The sequence below is a fragment of the Oncorhynchus tshawytscha genome, linkage group LG05, assembly GCF_018296145.1.
Source record: "Oncorhynchus tshawytscha isolate Ot180627B linkage group LG05, Otsh_v2.0, whole genome shotgun sequence".
NCBI lineage: Eukaryota > Metazoa > Chordata > Actinopteri > Salmoniformes > Salmonidae > Oncorhynchus > Oncorhynchus tshawytscha.
In genome coordinates this window covers 29806249-29829057 of record NC_056433.1, presented here as the reverse complement: position 1 = coordinate 29829057, position 22809 = coordinate 29806249, and the positions used below count along the sequence as shown (strand labels likewise).

The 22809-nt window shown below is 43.7% G+C and overlaps 1 protein-coding gene across 10 annotated transcripts in view; it reads right to left on the bottom strand.

Moving 5' to 3' along the window:
- The window catches only part of LOC112237004 (neurexin-3b-like), a 492294-nt gene extending 470474 nt beyond the window's left edge, over positions 1 to 21820 (bottom strand). For 9 of the 10 annotated variants that reach the window (XM_042321785.1, XM_042321793.1, XM_042321786.1 and 6 more), the window contains exons 1-5: positions 21636 to 21820; positions 12519 to 13685; positions 6399 to 6419; positions 5952 to 5981; positions 4925 to 4936 (exon numbers count right to left, since the gene is read on the bottom strand). In XM_042321785.1, the coding sequence (XP_042177719.1) occupies positions 4925 to 4936; positions 5952 to 5981; positions 6399 to 6419; positions 12519 to 13215 (760 nt within the window). In that variant the 5' untranslated portion in view covers positions 13216 to 13685; positions 21636 to 21820. The remainder of the gene's footprint in view (positions 1 to 4924; positions 4937 to 5951; positions 5982 to 6398; positions 6420 to 12518; positions 13686 to 21635) is intronic. The other variant, XM_042321787.1, reaches the window with a different exon arrangement.
- Positions 21821 to 22809: the final 989 nt, after the last annotated feature.

Here is a 22809-nt window from a genome sequence, read left to right as displayed (position 1 = left end):
TAGCCAGTGCTATAGCAGCATATGCCAAGATGCTAGCTGGGGCAGTGGGCACATGCTAACTAACAGTAGCCCCGCAGCTAGCTAACTGGAGCATGTTGCTAAGTGGGGCACAGCCACTGGTTGACTGCCATCACCATCAGGCCACAGATAGAACAATGAGACAGATATTTCACCAGATGTATAAATGTGAAGCATCCGCTTGGCGTTTCCACTCACTACCAAGTATGGTGGTGAGAGGAAGCCCAGCGGCTGGCAGTGGGAGAAGATGGAACCAGAAGGATTTTGGACGACATTCTGCCAATTTCCTCATCAATTAAACATTTGATCTCAATACGGTTTTCTGTTCTGTTCCCAAAACGACAATATTTTAAGTAGAGTGGACAAAGTTTTGTAGAATGTAACTTTTGCCAAAATTTAAACAAATGGCATTGTTTAGAAGGAGAGCAAAGGCAAATTGAGTTGTTACATACAGTACACACACACTTTACAGAGTAGGCGTTCCCTAACGAAAATATGCAAATGCTTGCTAGAATGTGCCAATAGGATCTCGCTAGCTGGTGCTTGGCTCTGCCAACCTCCTTGCTTGTTCTGACCACTTTGACTAATTTGTTCCCATTGGAAACGACAGGCTGTGATCTATCTTGGGTTAGCATGTTGCTAACTGGAGCACAACTATGTTTGACTTGCCCCAGGGTGCTAGCATGTTGCTAATATAAACATGCTAATATAGCTGACACTTTCTTCCAAAGCAATTGACTATAGTGAGTGCATAGCCTACATTTTCACATTGGTGAACCCAGTGGACCACATATTCTTGATGCTATCTGGAGCAGAGCTCTGGTTGTCAAGCTGCCATTAGGCTGGACTAACTGTCCTGTATTTGTACTAGCCCAGATGTGACTGTGAATAACAAGACAAGGTGATCCTTCTGCTCCATATTCACATTAGAGATGGCTGGCCTCGACAAACTGGCTGACGCACAAAGATAGCTGACTGACTGTCCCTGGGCGTTATACCGTCCCTCCAACAAATCAAGTCACTGACTGACTGACTGACTGACTGACTGTCAGTCTGTCTGACTGTCAGTCAGTCAGTCAGTCAGTCTCAGTCAGTCAGTCAGTCTGTCTGTCTGTCTGTCTGTCTGTCTCTCTCTCTCTCTCTCTCTCTCTCTCTCTCTCTCTCAACACAGTGTTGTAACGATGTGCAAATAGTTAAAGTACAAAAGGGAAAAGCAATAAACATGAATATGGGTTTTTATTTACAATGGTGTTCTTCACTGGTTGCCCTTTTCTTGTGGCAACAGGTCACACATCTCTCTTTAGCCTCTCTACACTCTGCCAAGTGCACACGTATAGTGAGGTGAATTATGTCAAGAATCTCACATTTCCTTTGGAGACATTCCAGAAGGAAGTACAATAACCCTGGGTGAGAATTTGAAATGAATAGAACCATCCTCAGCATTCCGTGACAAGTTCCTCCAATTCCCTTCTATGTCACCATCGTTGTCGTATGGTCCTATCCCTCTTCATGTCATTCTAGTCAGCCACCCCCACACCTCTCCTCCACACCTCCCCATCCCCCTCATCCCCCCAATCCTTACGTAGCCTTGTATGAGCAGTCACCACTATGTGAACAAACTCTCCCATTTGGAAATAAGGTGAGCTGGGGAAGCAGCTGTCTATGGCAGAATACAGCATACATTGATATAATGTACTTGGCTCAAAGCAGATTCCCTCATCACAGCAGAACAGATGGGTATTCAATGTGTACATTCATTCAGTCAACCTGTATATTAATTCAGTCAAGCTGTATATGAATTCAGTCAACCTGTATATGAATTCAGTCAACCTGTATATCAATTCAGTCAACCTGTATATTAATTCAGTCAACCTGTATATTAATTCAGTCAACCTGTATATTCATTCAGTCAACCTGTATATGAATTCAGTCAACCTGTATATGAATTCAGTCAACCTGTATATGAATTCAGTCAACCTGTATATGAATTCAGTCAACCTGTATATGAATTCAGTCAACCTGTATATTAATAAAACCATACAGGGTTTCCGTCCGAACAGGAATAAGTTGAAATGTATAATTTATCATTTAATTTAACCCGAAATTTGTCCGGAGGCATACACACTGTAACACATGGTTTTATATCAATTATGAAACAAGTCTTACAAATCATTATGCACAGAAACCATGACTTACAATAATAATGTGGGGTAGAAACCAAACCATGACTTTTTACTATGCCAATAATCCTTCACTCTGACGTCAGCATTGTGAAGCCAAATGTCAGATCCAGTATTCCAATCAACTACTGTTGAGCTGAAGGACACAGTGAAGTGAAACAGATCAGATGAAAACATACACCTCAGTGGTACAGTACTGTACAATAACATGCACACCCTCACTCACACGCCATACAGTAGTCAACTGCGTTTCCGGCAGCCTTCTACAACGCCATTAACAAGCTGTAGGAATCAGACAGCTCCCCGGGCATACAGTAGAGTACAGTAGAGTACAGTAGAGTACAGTAGAGTACAGTAGAGAACAGGAGAGTACAGTAGAGTACAGTAAAGAACAGTAGAGTACAGTAGAGAACAGGAGAGTACAGTAGAGTATAGTAAAGAACAGTAGAGTACAGTAGAGAACAGGAGAGTACAGTAGAGTACAGTAAAGAACAGTAGAGTACAGTAGAGAACAGGAGAGTACAGTAGAGAACAGGAGAGTACAGTAGAGTACAGTAAAGAACAGTAGAGTACAGTAGAGAACAGGAGAGTACAGTAGAGAACAGCAGAGTACAGAAGAGAACAGTAGAGAACAGCAGAGTACAGTAGAGAGCAGTAGAGTACAGTAGAGAACAGCAGAGTACAGAAGAGAACAATATAGTACAGTAGAGAACAGTAGAGTACAGTAGAGTACAGTAGAGGACAGTAAGGATACAGTAGAGTACAGTAGATTAGAGAACACCAGAGAACAGTAGAATACAGCAGAATACAGTAGACTACAGAAGGGAACAGTAGAGTACAATAGTGAACAGTAGAGAACAGAAGGGAACAGTAGAGTATAGTAGAATACAGTAGAGTACAGAAGGGAACAGTAGAGAACAGTAGAGAACAGCAGGGAACAGTAGAGTACAGTAGAGAACAGTAGAGTACAGTAGAGAACAGCAGAGAACAGTAGAGTACAGAAGGGTACAGTAGAGAACAGTAGAGTACAGTAGAGAACAGAAGGGAACAGTAGAGAACAGCAGAGAACAGTAGAGAAGAGTAGAGAACAGCAGAGAACAGTAGAGTACAGAAGGGAACAGAAGGGAACAGTAGAGAACAGCAGAGAACAGTAGAGAAGAGTAGAGAACAGCAGAGAACAGTAGAGTACAGAAGGGAACAGTGGAGAACAGTAGAGTACAGTAGAGTACAGCAGGGAACAGTAGAGTACAGAAGGGAACAGTAGAGAACAGCAGAGAACAGTAGAGTACTGAATGGAACAGTAGAGAACAGCAGAGAACAGTATAGAACAGTAAGAGAACAGTAGAGTACAGTAGAGTACAGTAGAGAGCAGTAAGAGAACAGTAGAGTACAGAAGGGAACAGTGGAGAACAGCAGAGAACAATAGAGAACATCAGAGAACAGTAGAGTACAGAAGGGAACAGTAGAGTACAGCAGAGAACAGAAGGGAACAGTAGAGAACAGTAGAGTACAGAAGGGAACAGTAGAGAACAGCAGAGAACAGTAGAGAACAGTAGAGTACAGAAGGGAACAGTAGAGAACAGTAGAGTACAGAAGGGAACAGTAGAGAACAGCAGAGAACAGTAGAGTACAGAAGGGAACAGTAGAGAACAGCAGAGAACAGTAGAGAACAGCAGAGAACAGTAGAGTACAGAAGGGAACAGTAGAGAACAGCAGAGAACAGTAGAGAACAGAAGGGAACAGTAGAGAACAGCAGAGAAAGGTATAGAACAGCAGAGAACAGTAGAGAACAGCATAGAACAGTAGAGAACAGAAGGGAACAGCAGAGAACAGTAGAAAACAGCAGATAACAGTAGAGAACAGCAGAGAACAGAAGGGAACAGTCGAGAACAGCAGAGAACAGTAGAGAACAGCATAGAACAGTAGAGAATAGAAGGGAACAGTAGAGAACAGTAAGAGAACAGAAGGGAACAGTAGAGAACAGCAGAGAACAGTAAAGAACAGAAGGGAACAGTAGAGAACAGCAGAGAACAGTAGAGAACAGTAAGAGAACAGAGAACAGCAGAGAACAGCAGAGAAGAGTAGAGAACAGAAGGGAACAGTAAGAGAACAGAGAACAGTAGAGAACAGCAGAGAAGAGTAGAGAACAGAAGGGAACAGTAAAGTACAGAAGAGAACAGTAGAGAACAGTAAGAGAACAGAAGGGAACAGTAGAGAACAGCAGAGAACAGTAAAGAACAGAAGGGAACAGTAGAGAACAGCAGAGAACAGTAGAGAACAGTAAGAGAACAGAAGGGAACAGTAAAGTACAGAAGAGAACAGTAGAGAACAGTAAGAGAACAGAAGGGAACAGTAGAGAACAGCAGAGAACAGTAAAGAACAGAAGGGAACAGTAGAGAACAGCAGAGAACAGTAGAGAACAGCAGAGAACAGTAGAGAACAGTAAGAGAACAGTAGAGAACAGCAGAGAACAGTAGAGAACAGTAAGAGAACAGAAGGGAACAGTAAAGTACAGAAGGGAACAGTAGAGAACAGAAGGGAACAGTAAAGTACAGAAGAGAACAGTAGAGAACAGTAAGAGAACAGAAGGGAACAGTAGAGAACAGCAGAGAACAGTAAAGAACAGAAGGGAACAGTAGAGAACAGCAGAGAACAGTAGAGAACAGTAAGAGAACAGAAGGGAACAGTAAAGTACAGAAGAGTTAATAAGGAAAAGAGCTCTGTACCTTTGTTTCTACCTATAGATACGCAGAAGAAGGGATCCATAGAGGAAGAGCGGGAGAGTGGCGTCCCGGGTTGAGAGGAGCGCAGGAAAGAAAGGAGAAAAAAGGAGGCTTGAACTAGTGTTATTCATCTATAAGGCAGTAAGTAAGGGAGTAAGAACTACCAACCTTTACACCCCCTGCCAAGCATTGACTAACATGCATGCAAACAGATCATAGCCCAGAGTGGTAGATTCAAATGAAAGATACACACACACACACACACAAATCTCTCTCTGCATGCCACATAGCGTCCCCCGAAGTGTTCTCATGTTCAGGGCCAAGTCACAGTGACCCTGTATAAACTGCATCAGCTGCATCATGCTAGGATCATCCTCCTCCATGTCTTCTCACATAGCACCAGAGTGGACTAGGAGCCTGTATATGTCATGTGCCACTAACTGCTTGCCAGCTCATACATGTGTGAGGCTGACAGGGATGTGGGGGTGACGGGAGAATATTGTAGTGTGGGACTGTGTTGTTAGGCCAGAGTCCAGGCAGAGTAGCATCTTCCCCTGAACTGCAATATACACACACGCAAACACACATATGGAGGAAGCATTCACATACATGTGCACACACTCTCTCTCTCTCTCTCTCTCACACACACACACACACACGCACACACGCACACACACACAGTCATTATCTGCTGAGGTCAGGCTAGAGTAGGAAGAGCAGATGTTGCCACTGCATGTTAGACTGTTAGACACAGCAGTGAGCCAACACACCATTATGTAATACAGAGAAACCTGGGGAAGGGGCATGGGAGGGGGCACAGGAGGCACGGGAGGGGGCACGGGGGGCACAGTATGATCAGGACATGCCGTGCAGCTCCATCCTCCCCTGCAACACTACGATGACAGCAGAGCACACTGACACACATTGACAGGTAGAGGAGACGTGACTGCGAAGAGGCAGTGAACAGAGAAACACACACACTCAATCTGACCCCAAAGCAGGCGAGGAGAGAGAAAAGAAGAGATCGTACCTGACTCAGATGCTTTCAGATGTGCTAAGCCTTGAGGGAGAAGAAGAAGGCGAGATGGAGACAGAGAGTATAAGAACACACCAATACTGCTGCATTGTGGTCAGGCATGCTTCACTATAAAGGCAAAGCATGGCTATCAACACTGAAAACAAAGCTTTCCGTAGGGCATGGATAAGCTTCATGTTTAGATCAAAATGTGATAGAAACATCAGGCACGACTACACTGCAAAACTGTTAACCACGTTGATTTCTATAGGCCTATTGATAGACCAGTTTATTTTTGCAATTTCTGTGATGCATGTGGACATTGTAATATTTCTTACGTTCGTATTTACTTTATTATCTTGCTGTACACCGTACTGTGCGTGCTGTCTGAAAATGTGTCCTGTAACTATTGAACCCTCTCCTCCTTCCGTATGTGAGTCTCATCTGAGAAACAGAACTCACCTGGTTTCCTCTGAATGGCTGCTGAGGAGTTAGCAGGGGGAGGGAAGAGAAGGCAGAGAGATACCTAGCATTAGCATCACACTGCTTTGGCTTGCATGGTGTCTATCATGCAAAATAAATACCCAACAACACACGGAAGCATTATTTTTCTGTTAACATGTAAAGGACCAGAGCTGTCCCTGTACATGCCTGTTTAAAAATAACAACACAAAAAAAAATCCTGTGGAGAGAAGAACACATGAAACATCTGTCCCATCCTTTCAGGGAACCAGATTGTACATTGTAAATCATCATCAATTAATCTGATTAATTGTATTAATTAAACAACTCTTTCAAATCGCAGCAAATATTTCAGGAGAGACATAATATTTAGCATTGTATATACCACAGTGTTCCTCACATACACATAGTTAAAGCTAGAGAGGCATAAATCCCAGCTCCTGTAGAGAGCCAGATGTGGATTTATGATGTTGTGAGGTTTGTGGATATCTAGAAACCCCCCGGACCGATCGTCTAGCCCCCCCCGCCAACCCAACCCACCAACCCCCAGAGTTCACTTCACTGCCGACCCAAATCCTTTCTGCACACCATCACAACCTCCCCTGACTTCACATTGGCTTGTAGGAATGCACACTGTTTACTCCTTCAGGGGTTCAGCATCGTTTTCATCGGGTAAAAAATGATTGAAAGTTACAGCCCTGAAACTCAACACCCAGAGGCCCAACGCTGCAAGCCTCGGAGGATGTTGAACCTACATAAATGTGTAGTCTACATTATTTCTAGCTCTAGAGTGTCATGTAAAAAAAATAATAATAAAATGTAACACATTGAATTTACACACATGAAGTAACCGCACAACGGGATGCCATGAATTCTCACACGGCCATGCTACAGCTGTCTTCGGCTATCCCTCCTTAACCTCAAGACATCTTAACCCTGGCCACTCGGCATGTGTGTGTGTGTGTGTGTGTGTGTGTGTGTGTGTGTGTGTGTGTGTGTGTGTGTGTGTGTGTGTGTGTGTGTGTGTGTGTGTGTGTGTGTGTGTGTGTGTGTGTGTGTGTGTGTGTGTGTGTGCGAGCGAGTGTGAGCAAGTGCGCGTGTAGCTGGAACGGTTGTAAAAGCTAAATGCCAACAGATTTCTTTAATCAGCCCCTGAGAGCAACATGTAGTGGGAGGAAATGAAACAGATCGTAATTAAGAAGGACTGTATTAGATGTTTAAAGTGCCAGGCTAATACGCCATATCAGATATTAATTTGATTCAAAGCAATTAACGCTAGCTGCCGTGGTTAGATCTCTGGCCGGCCGGCCACACTGGAGGCCATTCAATTCCCACCCAACCAACCAGCGTGTGGGAAGAGGGTTTCTTGTATTTATTTGATAGATAGCAAGTGGTTAAAGTGAAGGGCATACACTCAAAATGGCCACTCAATCGTGTTATCTGCATGGAGGCTGTAAATTCCCACTGAACATGTGGGAAGAGGGTTATTTTTATTTTGTGCTGATAGCTGTAGCTATCTATATTGGTTATAGTAGTAGAGTGGAGGGCATGATGGATGTACTCAAAATGGCCACTCAGTCCTGCTACCTGTGCCCATGTTGTTCACTGACGGCCATGTTGTTCGCTGACGGCCATGTTGTTCGCTGACGGCCATGTTGTTCGCTGACGGCCATGTTGTCCGCTGACGGCCATGTTGTCCGCTGACGGCCATGTTGTCCGCTGACGGCCATGTTGTTCGCTGACGGCCATGTTGTTCGCTGACGGCCATGTTGTTCGCTGACGGCCATGTTGTTACTCATGTTAACGTGACACGGTCGACAAATACTCAATGGATATTGCAACATAAAAAAAATTTAAAAAATGGAGGCACCACCTGCAGGAACAGCTAATGTTTCAGTAGCTGAAGTAGCCAGATTACGGAGTACGACATTGGCTCACAGGGTTAAAGACAAGGAGCGAAGGGCGAAAGACTAAAGAAGGGAGGTAGCAGAAGCCTGATAGACAGCATCCCTGCAGGCGAGAGGGGGATTTGGTGTCCCTGGCGCGTGTGTGTCTGTGAAATGCTGGGTTGCAAAACACATGCAGCTAAAGCTTTCCTCCTTCCCTTCACAGAGCTGGCTGCAGTGTCCAGAACAAGCCAATGGACGGCAGATAGGAGAACATGTGGTTCCTGTGTAATCCTCTTCCTGCTCCACTTTACCAGCCGCAGCAGCTAGCGACGCCATCCTCCATCCCAGCCCACTAAAATTCTAACGTCACTGTCAGGCTTGGGACCAGACACAAATGCCCTCTGCACTCCGCTTGTGTTGGAATTAGGCGCATGCACGCACACACACACACGCGCGCACGCAGAGACACACATACACACACACAGACATGCAAGCACACAGGCACACACACACACACACACACACACACACACACACACATCAGGCAAGTCCTCCCTCTTTTTATTTTTTCCCCCCTGACCTATTTCCATAGTAAGATTATTGTAACAGTCATTTCTCCATGTATGTTTATTAATCCCCAAAGCCGAGCTCCTAGGCATCTCTTCAGCACTTGTTTAACAGTTTGTTTGCCCCAGGCTTCAATTACTACTGTTTTCGTAGGGCCGTTTTTACAGTTCAATAAGGTCTTTTTAGACCGCTTATTAAAATGAAGGAAGTTGTCCGATGATGAGAACATGGCAATCAGGTTGTACGTTACATAATCCTAGAGCATGTGTAGATAGCTCATAATAGCTTTAACATTCTGAATATCTCATTTGTAATTAAAATACCCCTGAGGCATCCAGTCTTTCAAATGTCAAAATCTATTCATTTAATTTAATAGGTTTGGGAACACAAAACATTACATTTCAAGGCCATATAAGAAACAATGAACAGAGATAAGATATGCCACATTCCAAATGACTCTGCAGAAATCATTAATAATTTTGCACGTTGACTGATGATAGCATTGCCAGCATCCCAAATGGCACCGTATTCCCTATGGGGCTCTGGCCAAAAGTAGTGCACTATGTAGGGAATAGGGTGCCATTTGGGACGCATCCAAATGACTGATGATAACACCACTTCACCGCAATGGCTGTAATATTACCGAACAGCACGGGGGCGAGCAAACGGTGTCTTATTCCAGCCCCTCCGCTCTGACGCACCTAAACACTGATACGCCCTGATCCACATGGGCGGACAGATTGAACATGTGTTTTATGGCCATCTGTTTATTGTCTTATTCTGCAGGTTGGTGGTTTAGGGCTGAGCTCTGTGGGCAGGATGAGGGCTGAGGGCTAGGATAATTATGCTGGTTATGTTACAGCTAGGCTAGCTAGGCTAACACAGTCATCCTGGTGGACTGGGCTCTATGTGGCTCTTTGGGGGTGAGGGCTAAGGGCTGGGATAATGATTATGTTAGAGGTATGCACATCCCAGTCATCCTGGGCTGGGGAATGATGATGGTGCTGATGTAATGTTTAATGATGATGATGTTTCAACTAGCAAGGCTAACTAAGTCATAATATGAAGTTTCAGCTAGCTAAGCTAACCTAATCCTGATTGCTAGTTGCTAATGAAGCTTTTGCTAACTACAGCTAGGCTAACCCAGGGCAGGCTTTGACGATAATGTTGCTGTTGATGATGTTTCAGCTAGCTAGGGCTAACCTAATTGAATTGCACTACACTGTACATTGCATACACGGCCTTTAAGCAGGCTAGGTTGAAGTTAACAACTGTAAAAACTATGAGCTGAGCATACGTCATACAGCCCATCCCACTCTAAATGCTAAATGCTTCTGAGGCCTAGTGGGCCTTGCCATCTGCCTGCTGTATGAATCCTGCTCCAGGGCCCGCTAGGATAACTCTAACTGCAGCTGCAGTGTGTGTGTGTGTGTGTGTGTGTGTGTGTGTGTGTGTGTGTGTGTGTGTGTGTGTGTGTGTGTGTGTCTTTAGCCATGCAGCCAGCCAGTCTGCCTTACACACACACACACACACACACACACACACACACACACACACACACACACACAAACACAAACGCACACGCACACACACAGTAAACACTTACAGGTCCGACAGATTGCACCCATTACTCATTAGCGTAACACATGATGCAGCATAAAAATCCTCAATCAGTCTCACAGACACTACACAGACACTACACAGACACTACACAGACACAGACTTAAGAACGGTTGTGTCTCTAATGTCTCATGTGCTGACGGTGATGTTAAGCAATGTGGGCAAAATATGCTCTCTGTATTGTACTGCAGTGCAATAGTGTCTGAAGAAAAAACAACATGCTTTAGCAGTTGTAGACATACTGTAACTATAAGAACTCCCTATAAGGTGTTGTCGATTGCAGATGTCAGTTTGAATTTAGTGTGGTATTTGTCCCAGAGTTTCCTGGTCAAATTAGCCATTTCTGCTCTCATTATCCTCCTAATTATGCTTCAGCGTCTCTGCGGCGTAATCAACAATCAGCCACATAAATTAATCGGAGGGAGAGATATAGAGGGCTGGGGGAGAGAGAGAGAGAGAGAGAGAGAGAGAGAGAGAGAGAGAGAGAGAGAAAGAGAGAGAGAGAAAGAGAGAGACAGAGAGAGACAGAGAGAGCGAGACAGAGAGAGAGAGCGAGAAAGAGAGAGAGACAAAGAGAGAGAGAAAGAGCGAGAGAGAGAGAGAGAGAGAAAGAGAGAGAGAGAGAGAGAGAGAGAGAGAGAGGAGAGAGAGAGGAGAGAGATTGGAAAGCTGTGTGCGTGCTGGACACAGGGGGCTGTTCCAGTTAGCACAGCAGGAGAGTGCTCTCAGTGCTGTGCTCCTGTCTAGTGGCGTTTGTCCTCTCCACCAATAGGAGTGCTGCGTTGTAAATTAGAAGCACTGCCCTGGGGCGGTGACATGGCCCTCTATTCAACCGTCATCCTGAATCACAAGCAACCTATTAGATCTCAGTTGTTTTAGCACAAGAATGTTATCGCTCACATGGCAGCTCTGTGTCGGCCTGAGAGAAGCTCTCAAATGAATGGATGGATCTCTTCTCCTCTCCTCATTGTTAGACAGTGGCTGAGAGAGAACGGAACCAGACTAAAGGATAACGCCCAGTCACTGAGACTGACAGTGCAGCGGACATGTATGGTTTTCTGACATACCATATCTTGTGTTTTGGAATGCTAAGGATAGCAGTGGGGTGGAGTAAATAGCTAGTATCCAAAATAAAAAATAAATGTTTGAAACCCTAAAACAATTAGAACCAAAAATGGGACAAAGAGCTGCAGTATAAGGTAACAAGCCACAAATGGAGGAGTACTCAGTGTGCATTCATCCCCTGTATTTCAAGATGGAGTTGCGTCATTATTCAACCTTTCACTCTGGCCTAACCAGCCAGGAAGTGACCTAACCAGGCAGTAACGGGAAGTGGGTCAGCAGTGAATCAAACTCAGCCTTCATGGGTCTCTAGTCTCTAAGTCACCCAATACACTCCAGACCGATGAAAAAGAGGAAGGAGGTGATGTTGTCTGAGAGATACGGTAGCTTCCTGTCTCATGAAGGCAGAACTAAGGACTAAAGAAGGAATTTACTATGAGCTTTGTCAGAGCACTACATTTCAATAAGACACATAGCAGAGGCAGCCTTGGCATAAGTGACCAAGAGGAGAAAGATAAAGCTGTTCCTTATTATTCAAACCATTTTGTACCTTCTGGCCCCTGTAACACTTGCAGGAGCTGAATATATGGGAAGCAAAATGACTGAACATTGTAATATGACTCTTGTCAAAGAATATTGCATCCCTGTACAGATTTCTCATGAAAGTAATAATAGAATGCAGAGACGGTATATCACTTCCAATATGACTCCCACATACAACATACAATTCATTTGAAATAAACTGTGAAAGAGGAACCACCCACACAGAGATGTCCATGTTTTCTGTTCGAGCTGAATCTGTCGACATGCTCTTGTACATTGTTTTTTTCAACATGGAAATGGTACAGTGTAGCAAAAACCTTGGAGAAAAGAGTCAGTTCGTTCAATTCAAATATTGTATAAATACCTTTAGCATTCATTATTTGTACGTTGCTGTCTACATTCAACAAAGACATTGGTCGGTAAGACTGAACGATCTTACCTTCACCGCAGGTCCGTCCGGTATATCCAGTTCTGGAGCAGTCACAGTACGGTTCTCCATCAGCCATGGAGCAGTGGCCTCCGTTCTCACACGGGTTCTCTGTACAGAGACCCATCATCTCCAGACGCACCTTCTGACTGTTGATCAGCGTGGGAACCTTGTTTCCGTAATTCAGGTCTGTGATAACTCCTTTGAACGGTGGCAGCTCTCTAACCGTCGGCAGGGTGATGGCCGAGGTCCTGATGTCTCCGGGTACACCTCCGAGGAAGAGGTCGCTGACGATCTTCATGAACTGGCGCTGTGGTCGAACCTCGTCCGCCTTGCTCTGCCCGTCCAGGGCTAGGACCGTTCTGAGGTTGTGTCGGCTGACTGTAGCGAAATGCCAGCGGCTGTCGTTGACCGATTTCTCAGAGGTGACCGTGGTCTCGGCGCAGTCGACACTGAAGCAGAGCTGGAGCTTCCCGTCCGTTACCGTGAGGAGCAGGAAGTCGCAGTAGCCGCCATCGTCAAAGTAGAGGATCAGGGCATCGGACGCGGCTGTCTTGAACTGGAAGGTGAGCTCACTTCTGGTGCTGGCGTCCCAGCGGACATACCGAGCCCACTGACCCTCGGAGCCTGTGAACTCCAGACCCTGGCACAGGCCCAGCAGAGTACTGAGCAGCAGGAGAACACGCTGGGAGAGACTAAAGGGATGCATTATAGAAAAAATACGTAGGGTAGACTGTGCCAGTTGGGGTTAGATGTTAGAGGGACAGATCCTTAGATTGTCAATAGCATCAGGTGTGTTATTTGTTTCAAAGACTGATATATTTAATGTACTGTATGTCCCAAGCGAGCAATGTTTTATTTAAGAAGATGACGCAATATCCTTTTGATGTAGACCAGAGGCTATTTAAAGGACGAAAATCCTCCTGTCGAATCCCAGTCTTCCAATCCTGAGAAGAGAGGCAAAGGAGTAAATATCCGTCTTCCTACCTAAGGATCGACAATGTTGGTCCTCAGTGTGTTCTGTCAGTGATACAGAGGCCCATCTGATGATTTTCCTTTGAGGCGACTGCAAGGATTAAAACAGACGGCGACCATCTTGGCTTCAGATCCGTAGCCACGCCCCGTGGCACTGTGCTGTATGTTCTAGTCCAGTTTCAGGCCTTGGAGAACTTCCTGTAACTGCAAAACAGAAATTCTATCATTATTCCGTATAGTTACTCAGCTCACCAAACAACATGATTAGACTGTAGGTTCCACAAAGGGAGAAACATAACAGTCTAAATCAGCATAAAATGTGCTGGTCCAGCCTTAGGCAAACCAAAGCTGTAACTGAAAAACAACAGGAATTGTATCATTATTCGCACGTAAGAGTACCAGCTCACCAAAAGCATTTATTGACTATTGGCTAATGGCTAATTGCCCCTGAGGGGACAAATGAAGTTGTATTGAAATGAATATAGCACCAGAAATAGAGGTTCAAAACACACCAAATCATCATAAAAATAATGATTTACAAGTATACCTTCCAAAAATCATCATGTGAGAAAATTGCCCTTTTATGTGCTACAATCAACTGAGCTAATGAGAGCCTAGTTTGTAAAACTCTGATTTGGTCGCATCTCAGTGATCAAGTAGTATAAACATACATTAAAGGTTTATCATAATATTTTTCATTTTTGGACGTGGTCTACCAATCACTTGTTTTATCTGAATAGCAACTGGCGTTATCTTCAGGCTTTAAGATTACTAAAATAAGATTATCATTATATACACTGAGAGTTGAAGGCTTGAATTGTAGTGTCCCATTCAGTCGGCATAGAAATATTATAAAAATAACCAATCTTTCTGGTTACCAGAATCTGGTGTTCAGGTTTCTTGGGCTTCAGGAATAAGACAAAAAAAAATAAAGAACTTTTTTAGAAGTAAGAGGAAATTGTTGAACCTGCTGTGGTCAAGGATAAGACGGCCCCTGTGCAATGAGTGGATCTTACTCAGGTGTTCTAAAGCTCATATCAGACTGAGAGCCTAATGCTTCTATGGTAGTTCTTCATGAGTTTTAGTTTAGGAAACGATCTCGCTGCAGAAGCGGCACTTACAGAGGTGATAAAAACAGCTTGATTGCCGTAGCAACGTCAGGGAAACTGGACAGAAGGGAGTGCTGCTTCAAATACAGCAGTTCTGCAACATCTCTAATTGAGCCTCTCTCATTCTGCTTGATTGCCGGCCTCAACACGTTACTGAAAGTGATGAACTGTATAGGAAGCTCTGGGGACAGGTCATCTGGATACTGGACAGCCAATACGTTGGTAAACAGGTAATAATCTTTAGCGGACAACAGTTCTTGAGGGATTGAACAAAAAAAGTGATTTGCAATTCCGTTCATACTGGTTAAACTGCGTTTGAGTTGTGTGGTTGCAATATCTACAGTCCCTTATCTGGTAAGCATATATATTGGCATGCGTCCTTCAAGACTAAGTTTAAATTGTGTGTAGCGCAATGGACATACAGTATAATGCACAATGTCTCCGGAAAGACTTGTCTGGGTTGTCAATACTCGGTATGGAAAACAGTTGGGCCCACAACCTGCCCCTACAGGCCGTGGTGAAAACGTTATTTTGCACACAAAAATGCAAAGCGACGCAGTCAAATACTGTAGCTACTGTAGGCCTGTACGTAGAAAAAAGAGAGAGACAGAGAGATAAGCAGCAAGGAGTACTTCAGGAGACCAGGGAAGTCTCTCAAGTTAGATTACATTTTATTTTATTAAATGTAATTTACCTTGAATATTGTAACCCACTGAGTTCAACAATAAATAGTGGCTGAAATTATCCTCAAGCCGACTGCTTTTTTCCTCATTGATAAGGTATTTATTTGATGTGTCATTTATAACAAAATAGCAGCTAAATACTGTATATAGATATACACTCTATGGCCAAAAGTATGTGGACTTAGCTATTTAAGCCACACCCGTTGCTGACAGGTGGCAGAAATGCAATCTCCAAAGACAAATATTGTCAGTAAAATGGTTTGTACTGAAGAGCTCAGTGGCTTTCAATGTCTCACCGTCGTAGGATGCCACATTTCCAACAAGTCAGTTTGTCAAATTTCTGCCCTGCTAGAGCTGCCCCTGTCAACTGTAATTGCTGTTATTGTGAAGTGGAAACGTTTAGGAGCAACAACGACTCAGCCGCGAAGTGGTAGGCTACACAAGCTCACAAAATGAGACCGCCAAGTGCTGAAGAGCATAGCAAGTCAAAATCGCCTGTCCTCAGTTGCAACAATCACTATCAAGTTCCAAACTGCCTCTGGAAGCAACGTAAGCACAAGAACTGGTCGCCGGGAGCTTCATGAAATGGGTTTCCATGGCCAAGCAGCCACACACAAGCCTAAGATCCCCATATGCAATGCCAAGCGTCGGCTGGTGTGGTGTAAAGCTCACTGTCATTGGACTCTGGAGCAGTGGAAATGCGTTTTCTGGAGTGAATGACGCTTCACCATCTGGCAGTCTGATGGACAAATCTGGATTTGACCGATGCCAGGAGAACGCTACCTGCCCCAATGCGTAGTACCAACTGTAAAGTTTGATGGAGGAGGAATAATGGTCTGGGCCGTTTTTCATTGTTCGGGCTAGGCCCATTAGTTCCTGTGAAGAGAAAACTTAACTCTACATTCTAGACGATTCTGTGCTTCCAACTATGTGGCAACAGTTTGGGGAAGGCCCTGTTCTGCAAAAAGCGAGGTCCATACAGAAATGGTTTGTCAAGATCGGTGTGGAAGAACTTGACTGGCCTGCACAAAGCCCTGACCTCAACCCCATCAAACACATTTGGGATGAATTCGAATGCCGACTGCGAGTCAGGCCTAATCGCCCAACATCATTGCTCGACCTCACTAATGCTCTTGTGGCTGAATGGAAGCAAATCCCTGCAGCAATGTTCCAACATCTAGTGGAAATCCTTCCCAGAAGAGTGGAGGCTGTTAAAGCAGCAAAAGGGGGACCAACTCCATATTAATGCTCATAATGTTTTCAATGAGATGTTCGACGAGCAGGTGTCCAGATACGTTTTGCCATGTAGTGTAGATAGTAGGCTACACTGCAGGATGAAACACAACATCTTTCTATCCAAGCCGGGAGAGAGCACGAGGATGGCTCATATCATGCAGATTTAGGTATGCTATACAGGACAGTTGTACATTCTAAAAAAAAATATTTTGGTAGCTGGTTAGTATGCTGTTGCATATGATTAGATGTTTTTTTACAATCTGCAATGTTTCTATTTCCAGCTTTAATAACTGAACAAGTAATTACATTATTGCCGCCAGCCAGCAGTCTAAATGGCAGCATTGCGACACCGTGTAAAGCCAGAGAGAAATATATACAGTTGAAGTCGGAAGTTTACATACACCTTAGCCAAATACATTTAAAAACTCAGTTTTTCACAATTCCTGACATTTAATCCTAGTAAAAATTCCCTGTTTTAGGTCAGTTAGGATCACCACTTTATTTTAAGAATGTGAAATGTCAGAATAATAGTAGAGAGATTAATTCCCAGTGGGTCAGAAGTTTACATACACTCAATTAGTATTTGGTAGCAATGCCTCTTTGTTTAACTTGGGTCAAACGTTTTGGGTAGCCTTCTCAAGCTTGAGATGGTATTGGCCAGGTGATGAGCGTTGCCTGGATTCCTCCAGACGTGACGCTTGGCATTCAGGTCAAAGTGTTCAATCTTGGTTTTGTCAGAAAAGTGAATCTTGTTTCTCATAGTCTGAGAGGCCTTTAGGTGCCTTTTTGGCAAACTTCAAGAGGGCTATCATGCCTTTTACTGAGCAATGGCTTCCGTCTGCCAACCTCAGGAAAGGCCTGATTGGTGGAGTGCTGCAGAGATGGTTGTCCTTCTGGAGGGTTCTCCCATCTCCACAGAGAAACTCTGTATCTCTGTCAGAGTGACCATTGTGTTCTTGGTCACCTGCCTGATCAATGCCCTTCTCCCCCGATTGCTCAGTTTGACCTAGCTCTAGGAAGAGTCTTGGTGGTTCCAAACTTGAAGGAGGCCACTGTGTTCTTGGTGACCTTCAATGTTGGAGACCTTTTTTATGTACCCTTTCCCAGATCTGTGCGTCGACCCAATCCCGTCTCGGCGTTTCTACCTTATGGCTTGGCTTTTGCTCTGACATGCAGTGTCAACCTTGGGACCGTATATAGACAGGTGTGTGCCTTTCCAAATCATGCCCACAGGTGGACTCCAATCAAGTTGTAGAAACATCTCAAGGATGATCAATGGAAACAGGATGCACCTGAGCTCAATTTCGAGTCTCATAGCAAAGGGTCTGAATACTCCATGTAAATAACGTTTTCTTTTTTAAAAATTTAATAATAAAACTGTTTTCACTTTGTCATTACGGGGTATTGTGTGTAGATTGTGAGGGGGGAAATTATTTGATCAATTTTAGAATACAGCTGTAACGTAACGAAATGTGGAAAAAGTCAAGGAGGTCTGAACACTATCCGAATGCACTGTATCTCTAAGGACCTTCTGCAGCCTGTTAAATTGGACTAATTATCCAGCAGCGCCACAATCCCTCTCATTAGCATATCTTTCGTTACCATCACAAACAGCTATTGATAAAGATGAAATGAAGGCTAGTCAATTGATGGGGTAACTCCCATAATTGTATTTTATTTTTAAATTACATTTAGAAATAGAAATACACATAGTTTCCAAAGCAAATGGATCCAAACGTTATACTTATCTACCTTTTTTAATGTTTGTTTTCTTTTTCTCTTTGAGTGGCAGCCCACAGAATTTGTATATTGTACCTGTAACCTTATACAAACAGAACCGCAGGCCTACATGTGTACTCAACCAGCCTTCTGCTCTTGTAGTCGTATTGGCCTGGCCATGGTCTCTCGAGCCCCAGACAAAAGCCTAGTCCAATCATGACGATACCAGAACAACGTACTCTGACACACAATAGGTCCTTTAATCACCACCTGCCTGTTCTGAATAGTTCATCTATCTGCATAGAGCAGCCAGCCTGCTATTGAGTTCTGGTAACTGATACACTATGTTAATGCAACGCTATGCCTCTCGTTGACAACCCCCATGCTAGGCCTGGACCTCCTCGCTCTTGTTATGCATCCCGAATGGCACCCTATTCCCTACACAGTAAAGTACTTTTGACCAGAGCCTTATGAGCCTTCGTCAAAAGTAGTGCACTATATAGGGAATATGGTGCCATTTGGTACGGAGACATTCACAACCATCATGCTTGGGTACATATTTATCATGTTTATTTTTGGATCAGCTGATAAGGACCTAGTCAGGGTTGCCATTCAGATGTCAACGGCTTAGTTGGCCTAGTAATTATTAGCCATAGGCCTAGTAATTATCCCTGTCTAAAGGCAAATCCGTCTGGGGATAGTCGGCCTAGAGAGGTTAAAGGGCCTGGAAGGATGTAGTGACCTCTGACCCATTGATACGTTCATGTTATTACTCCTTTAATGAGAGATATATAGTGCATTACATTTGACCAGGGTACATAGAGATCTGGTCAAAAGTAGAGCACTGTGTAGGGAAGAGGGTGCCCTTTTGGATAAAGACCTAGTATCAGCTAATAAGGTACTAGGGTTGCCATTCAGAAGTCATGGTAATAATACGGGGCCATGGTGCCAATGAAACCTGATATCCAGCTAGCTTTCCTATGAACATTGCCCGTGCAGCCTCTCCCTATCCCTGCCCCAGTCCATCAGGATGAGACGAGTTATTGTATGCACAATACTTTCGGATCAGGTGTCCTTCTCTTGAATTAAAACAATGTTTCAGGGGTCGTATTACAGATTCAGGGACTCCATTATAATAAAACTGTTGGCTTTGCTCCTCTGTATTGGTCTACGTTTTTTTTGTTATTAGGTCTGTAAATGCTGTTGGAGTTCAAACGAATGAATTACGCATTGCCCTGTAGGCCTGTATTTCCCGTTACATATACGCTTAATTATTTAACTGCAGTGTCACGCGATACCGTTACCGTATAGACATTGACTTGGCATAAATGATTCATTTGTCTTCATTGTTGGAGATACAGTATATCGACAACGGTTTCTGTCGACGACTAAACCGGCCGTAATGTATCTCGCAGTCAGTGTGAGCTGAACTCTCCTCTCTCTGCCTCCCTCCTGCTGCGTTCGTTATCTGTCACATTCACTCTGCACGGAGGTTCTCTCTCATTGAAGGGTCGGTTTAATTTCGCATAAAATCAGGTCAAAGAGACTTTGACACGCGATGGAGCGCCACACCGCTGCTTCGAAATGCACAACAAGCACACTTATCAGCTTTGTAGTTTTCTGTCATTACTGTACTTACAGATAATAATGTCATATAGGCTAAATGGGGACTCGTAGTTTGACTCTCATAGGGTTTACGGTCCACATGAGCTATTTCAAAAGTCAATTCGAATATAGGCCTGCATTCCTGACTAAAACGTGTACCTCAATCCACATGTTTAAAACATCAGTTTGAAAGGTGGCCTTGAACTATAAATATGTAGCCTTATCCTTACATTAAACAGCCTACTGGGATGACCCGTCCACATGCCTGGCTTAGCAAAGTTTAATTCTTAGACTAAGCCTCATCTCCTGCCATTATACACTATTCCTGTCGTTGAAAATAAAACATTTTAAAGAGGGCGCAAAGGAAAGATCATTTCAACAGAGATTCAGTAAAAACGTAACCTACTTCGTCATGCTGTCTCTCGTTGCGCTTTTCTCGCGCTCCACGCACGAAGGCAGTCTGGAGGATGTGAGGATTTGACCGACGAGTCGGTAGATGGTTTGGGTTCGTTCCTTCTTGTTTTGGGACATACTTTCGAGATTACAGAGGGATTGATGAATTCGTGTAAATAGTTCATATCACACTTTTCCCACGTAATTCAGATGCCTAGTCCCCGAAAGCTTGGCGCAATGTGGGGAGCGCATGTATTGGTCATTCCACAAAAAGAGTGCCAATATTAATTTTTTTAAACTAATGTTATATTAAATTAAGTACCCTTTAATATAGACCACATGGTGAATTCAATAAATGCTCGCCGAAGTGCCAAAATTTTGCATTTTAATACGTCCCTCCGTCAACCTTGTCATTTCTTTAACCTACTTCCCAACGTTTCTCCAAGTTTCACCATCATTGTAAAGCCCTCATTATTTTGTTGCTTTGACAATGTAATTTCTGAAGATTAATATTTATTTCACATGGTTAGCGGTTGAATTAAATATGGCTCTACTTTGAAGGTCAATCCTGTTAAATGAACTGAAGTCTCCTTTTAATATGGAGAAACTATTCCTTTAAAAAGATACAAGCTGGTGATCTGGGTCTAGACTTTTTTTTCTCCAATTGTCTGGTGTTTTGTGGTGGAATACTGAGCGGGTCTAAGCAGAACAGGTCAACCTGGTAGAGAGACAGGCTTGAAATGTTTTAACAATGACATTTTCGGGTTAACTTGCATTAAATTGCCACTCCCTGTTGCACACAACAAGCTTCCGTTCCCCCTGTCACAACGGGATTCATGGCTGATTTATAATGTCAACCCTGTTATGGTCAAACATGTTACTTTATTTGGCGCTGACCATACTTTTTGTTCTTCTTCTTTACCTCTTGAAATGGGAAAACGTGTTTTTTAAAATTAAGTTGAACATGTACTCTTTATGACAGAATGTAAAAATGACGTGAAATCAAACGTTTTGGACACTTCGCAAAGGGCACAGAAAGCTGGAATGACCCTTTTACAGCCGTTTAACGAATTGAAACTTTTTAATGCATGCATTTCGCTCCTCAACATGACGAGCTATGTGCAGCCTCATAATATGCCTCGACCTTCTCCACAAATCGTCTGTTTCAAATGCCATATTAACCTATAAATATAACCTATTTTGTGTTTTGCGTGGACACGTCGTCTAGTCCATGCGAAATAGTCCATGGGAAATGAATGTGACTCACTGTAATCATATCCAAAGATAAGCTTGTGAATAATTACAAATACACCCAACACGGTGTTATAAGCTATAGCCTAGGCTACTTGAGTTTTTTTATCCGCTACACTCAATACATTAAAGAACATAATATATACTTCAATTCTTACCTTTATTTATGTTGTATAGATCCAAACAATATCCCAATAATCCAAAACAAAGTCCCATATACAGCAACACGCTCTTTGGTTTTAGCACATCCAGTATAGGGTCGTGATGCTGGTGGTGATGATGAGGGGATGAGAAGGTTATTAACAGTGATGCGCGCAGCGCAGTAGCCTAGTGCTGAACAGAACAGCAGTGTCTCTCTATCCCTGACTCGAGCCTGTCTCTCTCTCTTTGTGAACGCGCTTATCCCAGGGCCGTTCGCTCTCCTCAGCGCAACTGATGGGCTCGTACTGGACTCTCACTCACTCTCACGTCCCGCCCTCTACTCACTCCCCAAAACACGCCATTTAAAGACGTAGAAAAGACGACTGAAAGGAGGGAAAGTTTGGCCCTCAGACCAAGAAAGCCTAATGTCAAAATCATCGTGCTGAGCTGTAGGAATGTTGTGTAGCCTATATGTTTTGAGTCGTTTTGTGGTCAATTGCCAGGCGTTGCCACTTTTTATTATAAGCCTAATTCCCCTACTAGGAGAGGCTACTAGTGCTGGCACTCTCAGGGATTGTGATTTTAAATAGCCATTGGGAAAGTGAAAGCTTGACTTGTTTTGCGGTTGTCATGCAATGACACGGTACTCTCTCGAATCTGAATGTAGTGACTCTGTCCATGGTGCTGAAGTGATAAACAGAGACTGGCAGCCTGAATGTTTCACGAGTCACGACTGCTGATGCATGACGTGTTTTAAGTGGCTTTATGAGTCACTTATGGTACATATTTGTTACCTTTGGTAGTCCTCCTTTTGACCTACATTACAATATGCTATTATTATCCAATGAAATGTGACGTTTGTCAAGGTAGGCCTAAGGTCATGCTATAATGATGCTGTTGCAGCCCTTTTACTTGGCAATGCAAGCTGATGGTTGTGCCCTGAAATGTGTCCTGGCCCTTATCAGTTCTATAGGGTAGCCATGTCTTGTAGGGCTGAGATCAAAGCTAATCTGGTGTAGTGACATATGAGGTAGGCCTATGTGGTTAAACAATGTACAGATATAATGATTAGATCAGTAACCATGTCTAATGAGAGAGGAGGGAGTGGGTGGGATGTAGGGAGGGGAGAGGGAGAGAGACAGTAACTCCCCTGAGAAATAATAGGATGGCATTTGGTAATAGCACGCACGG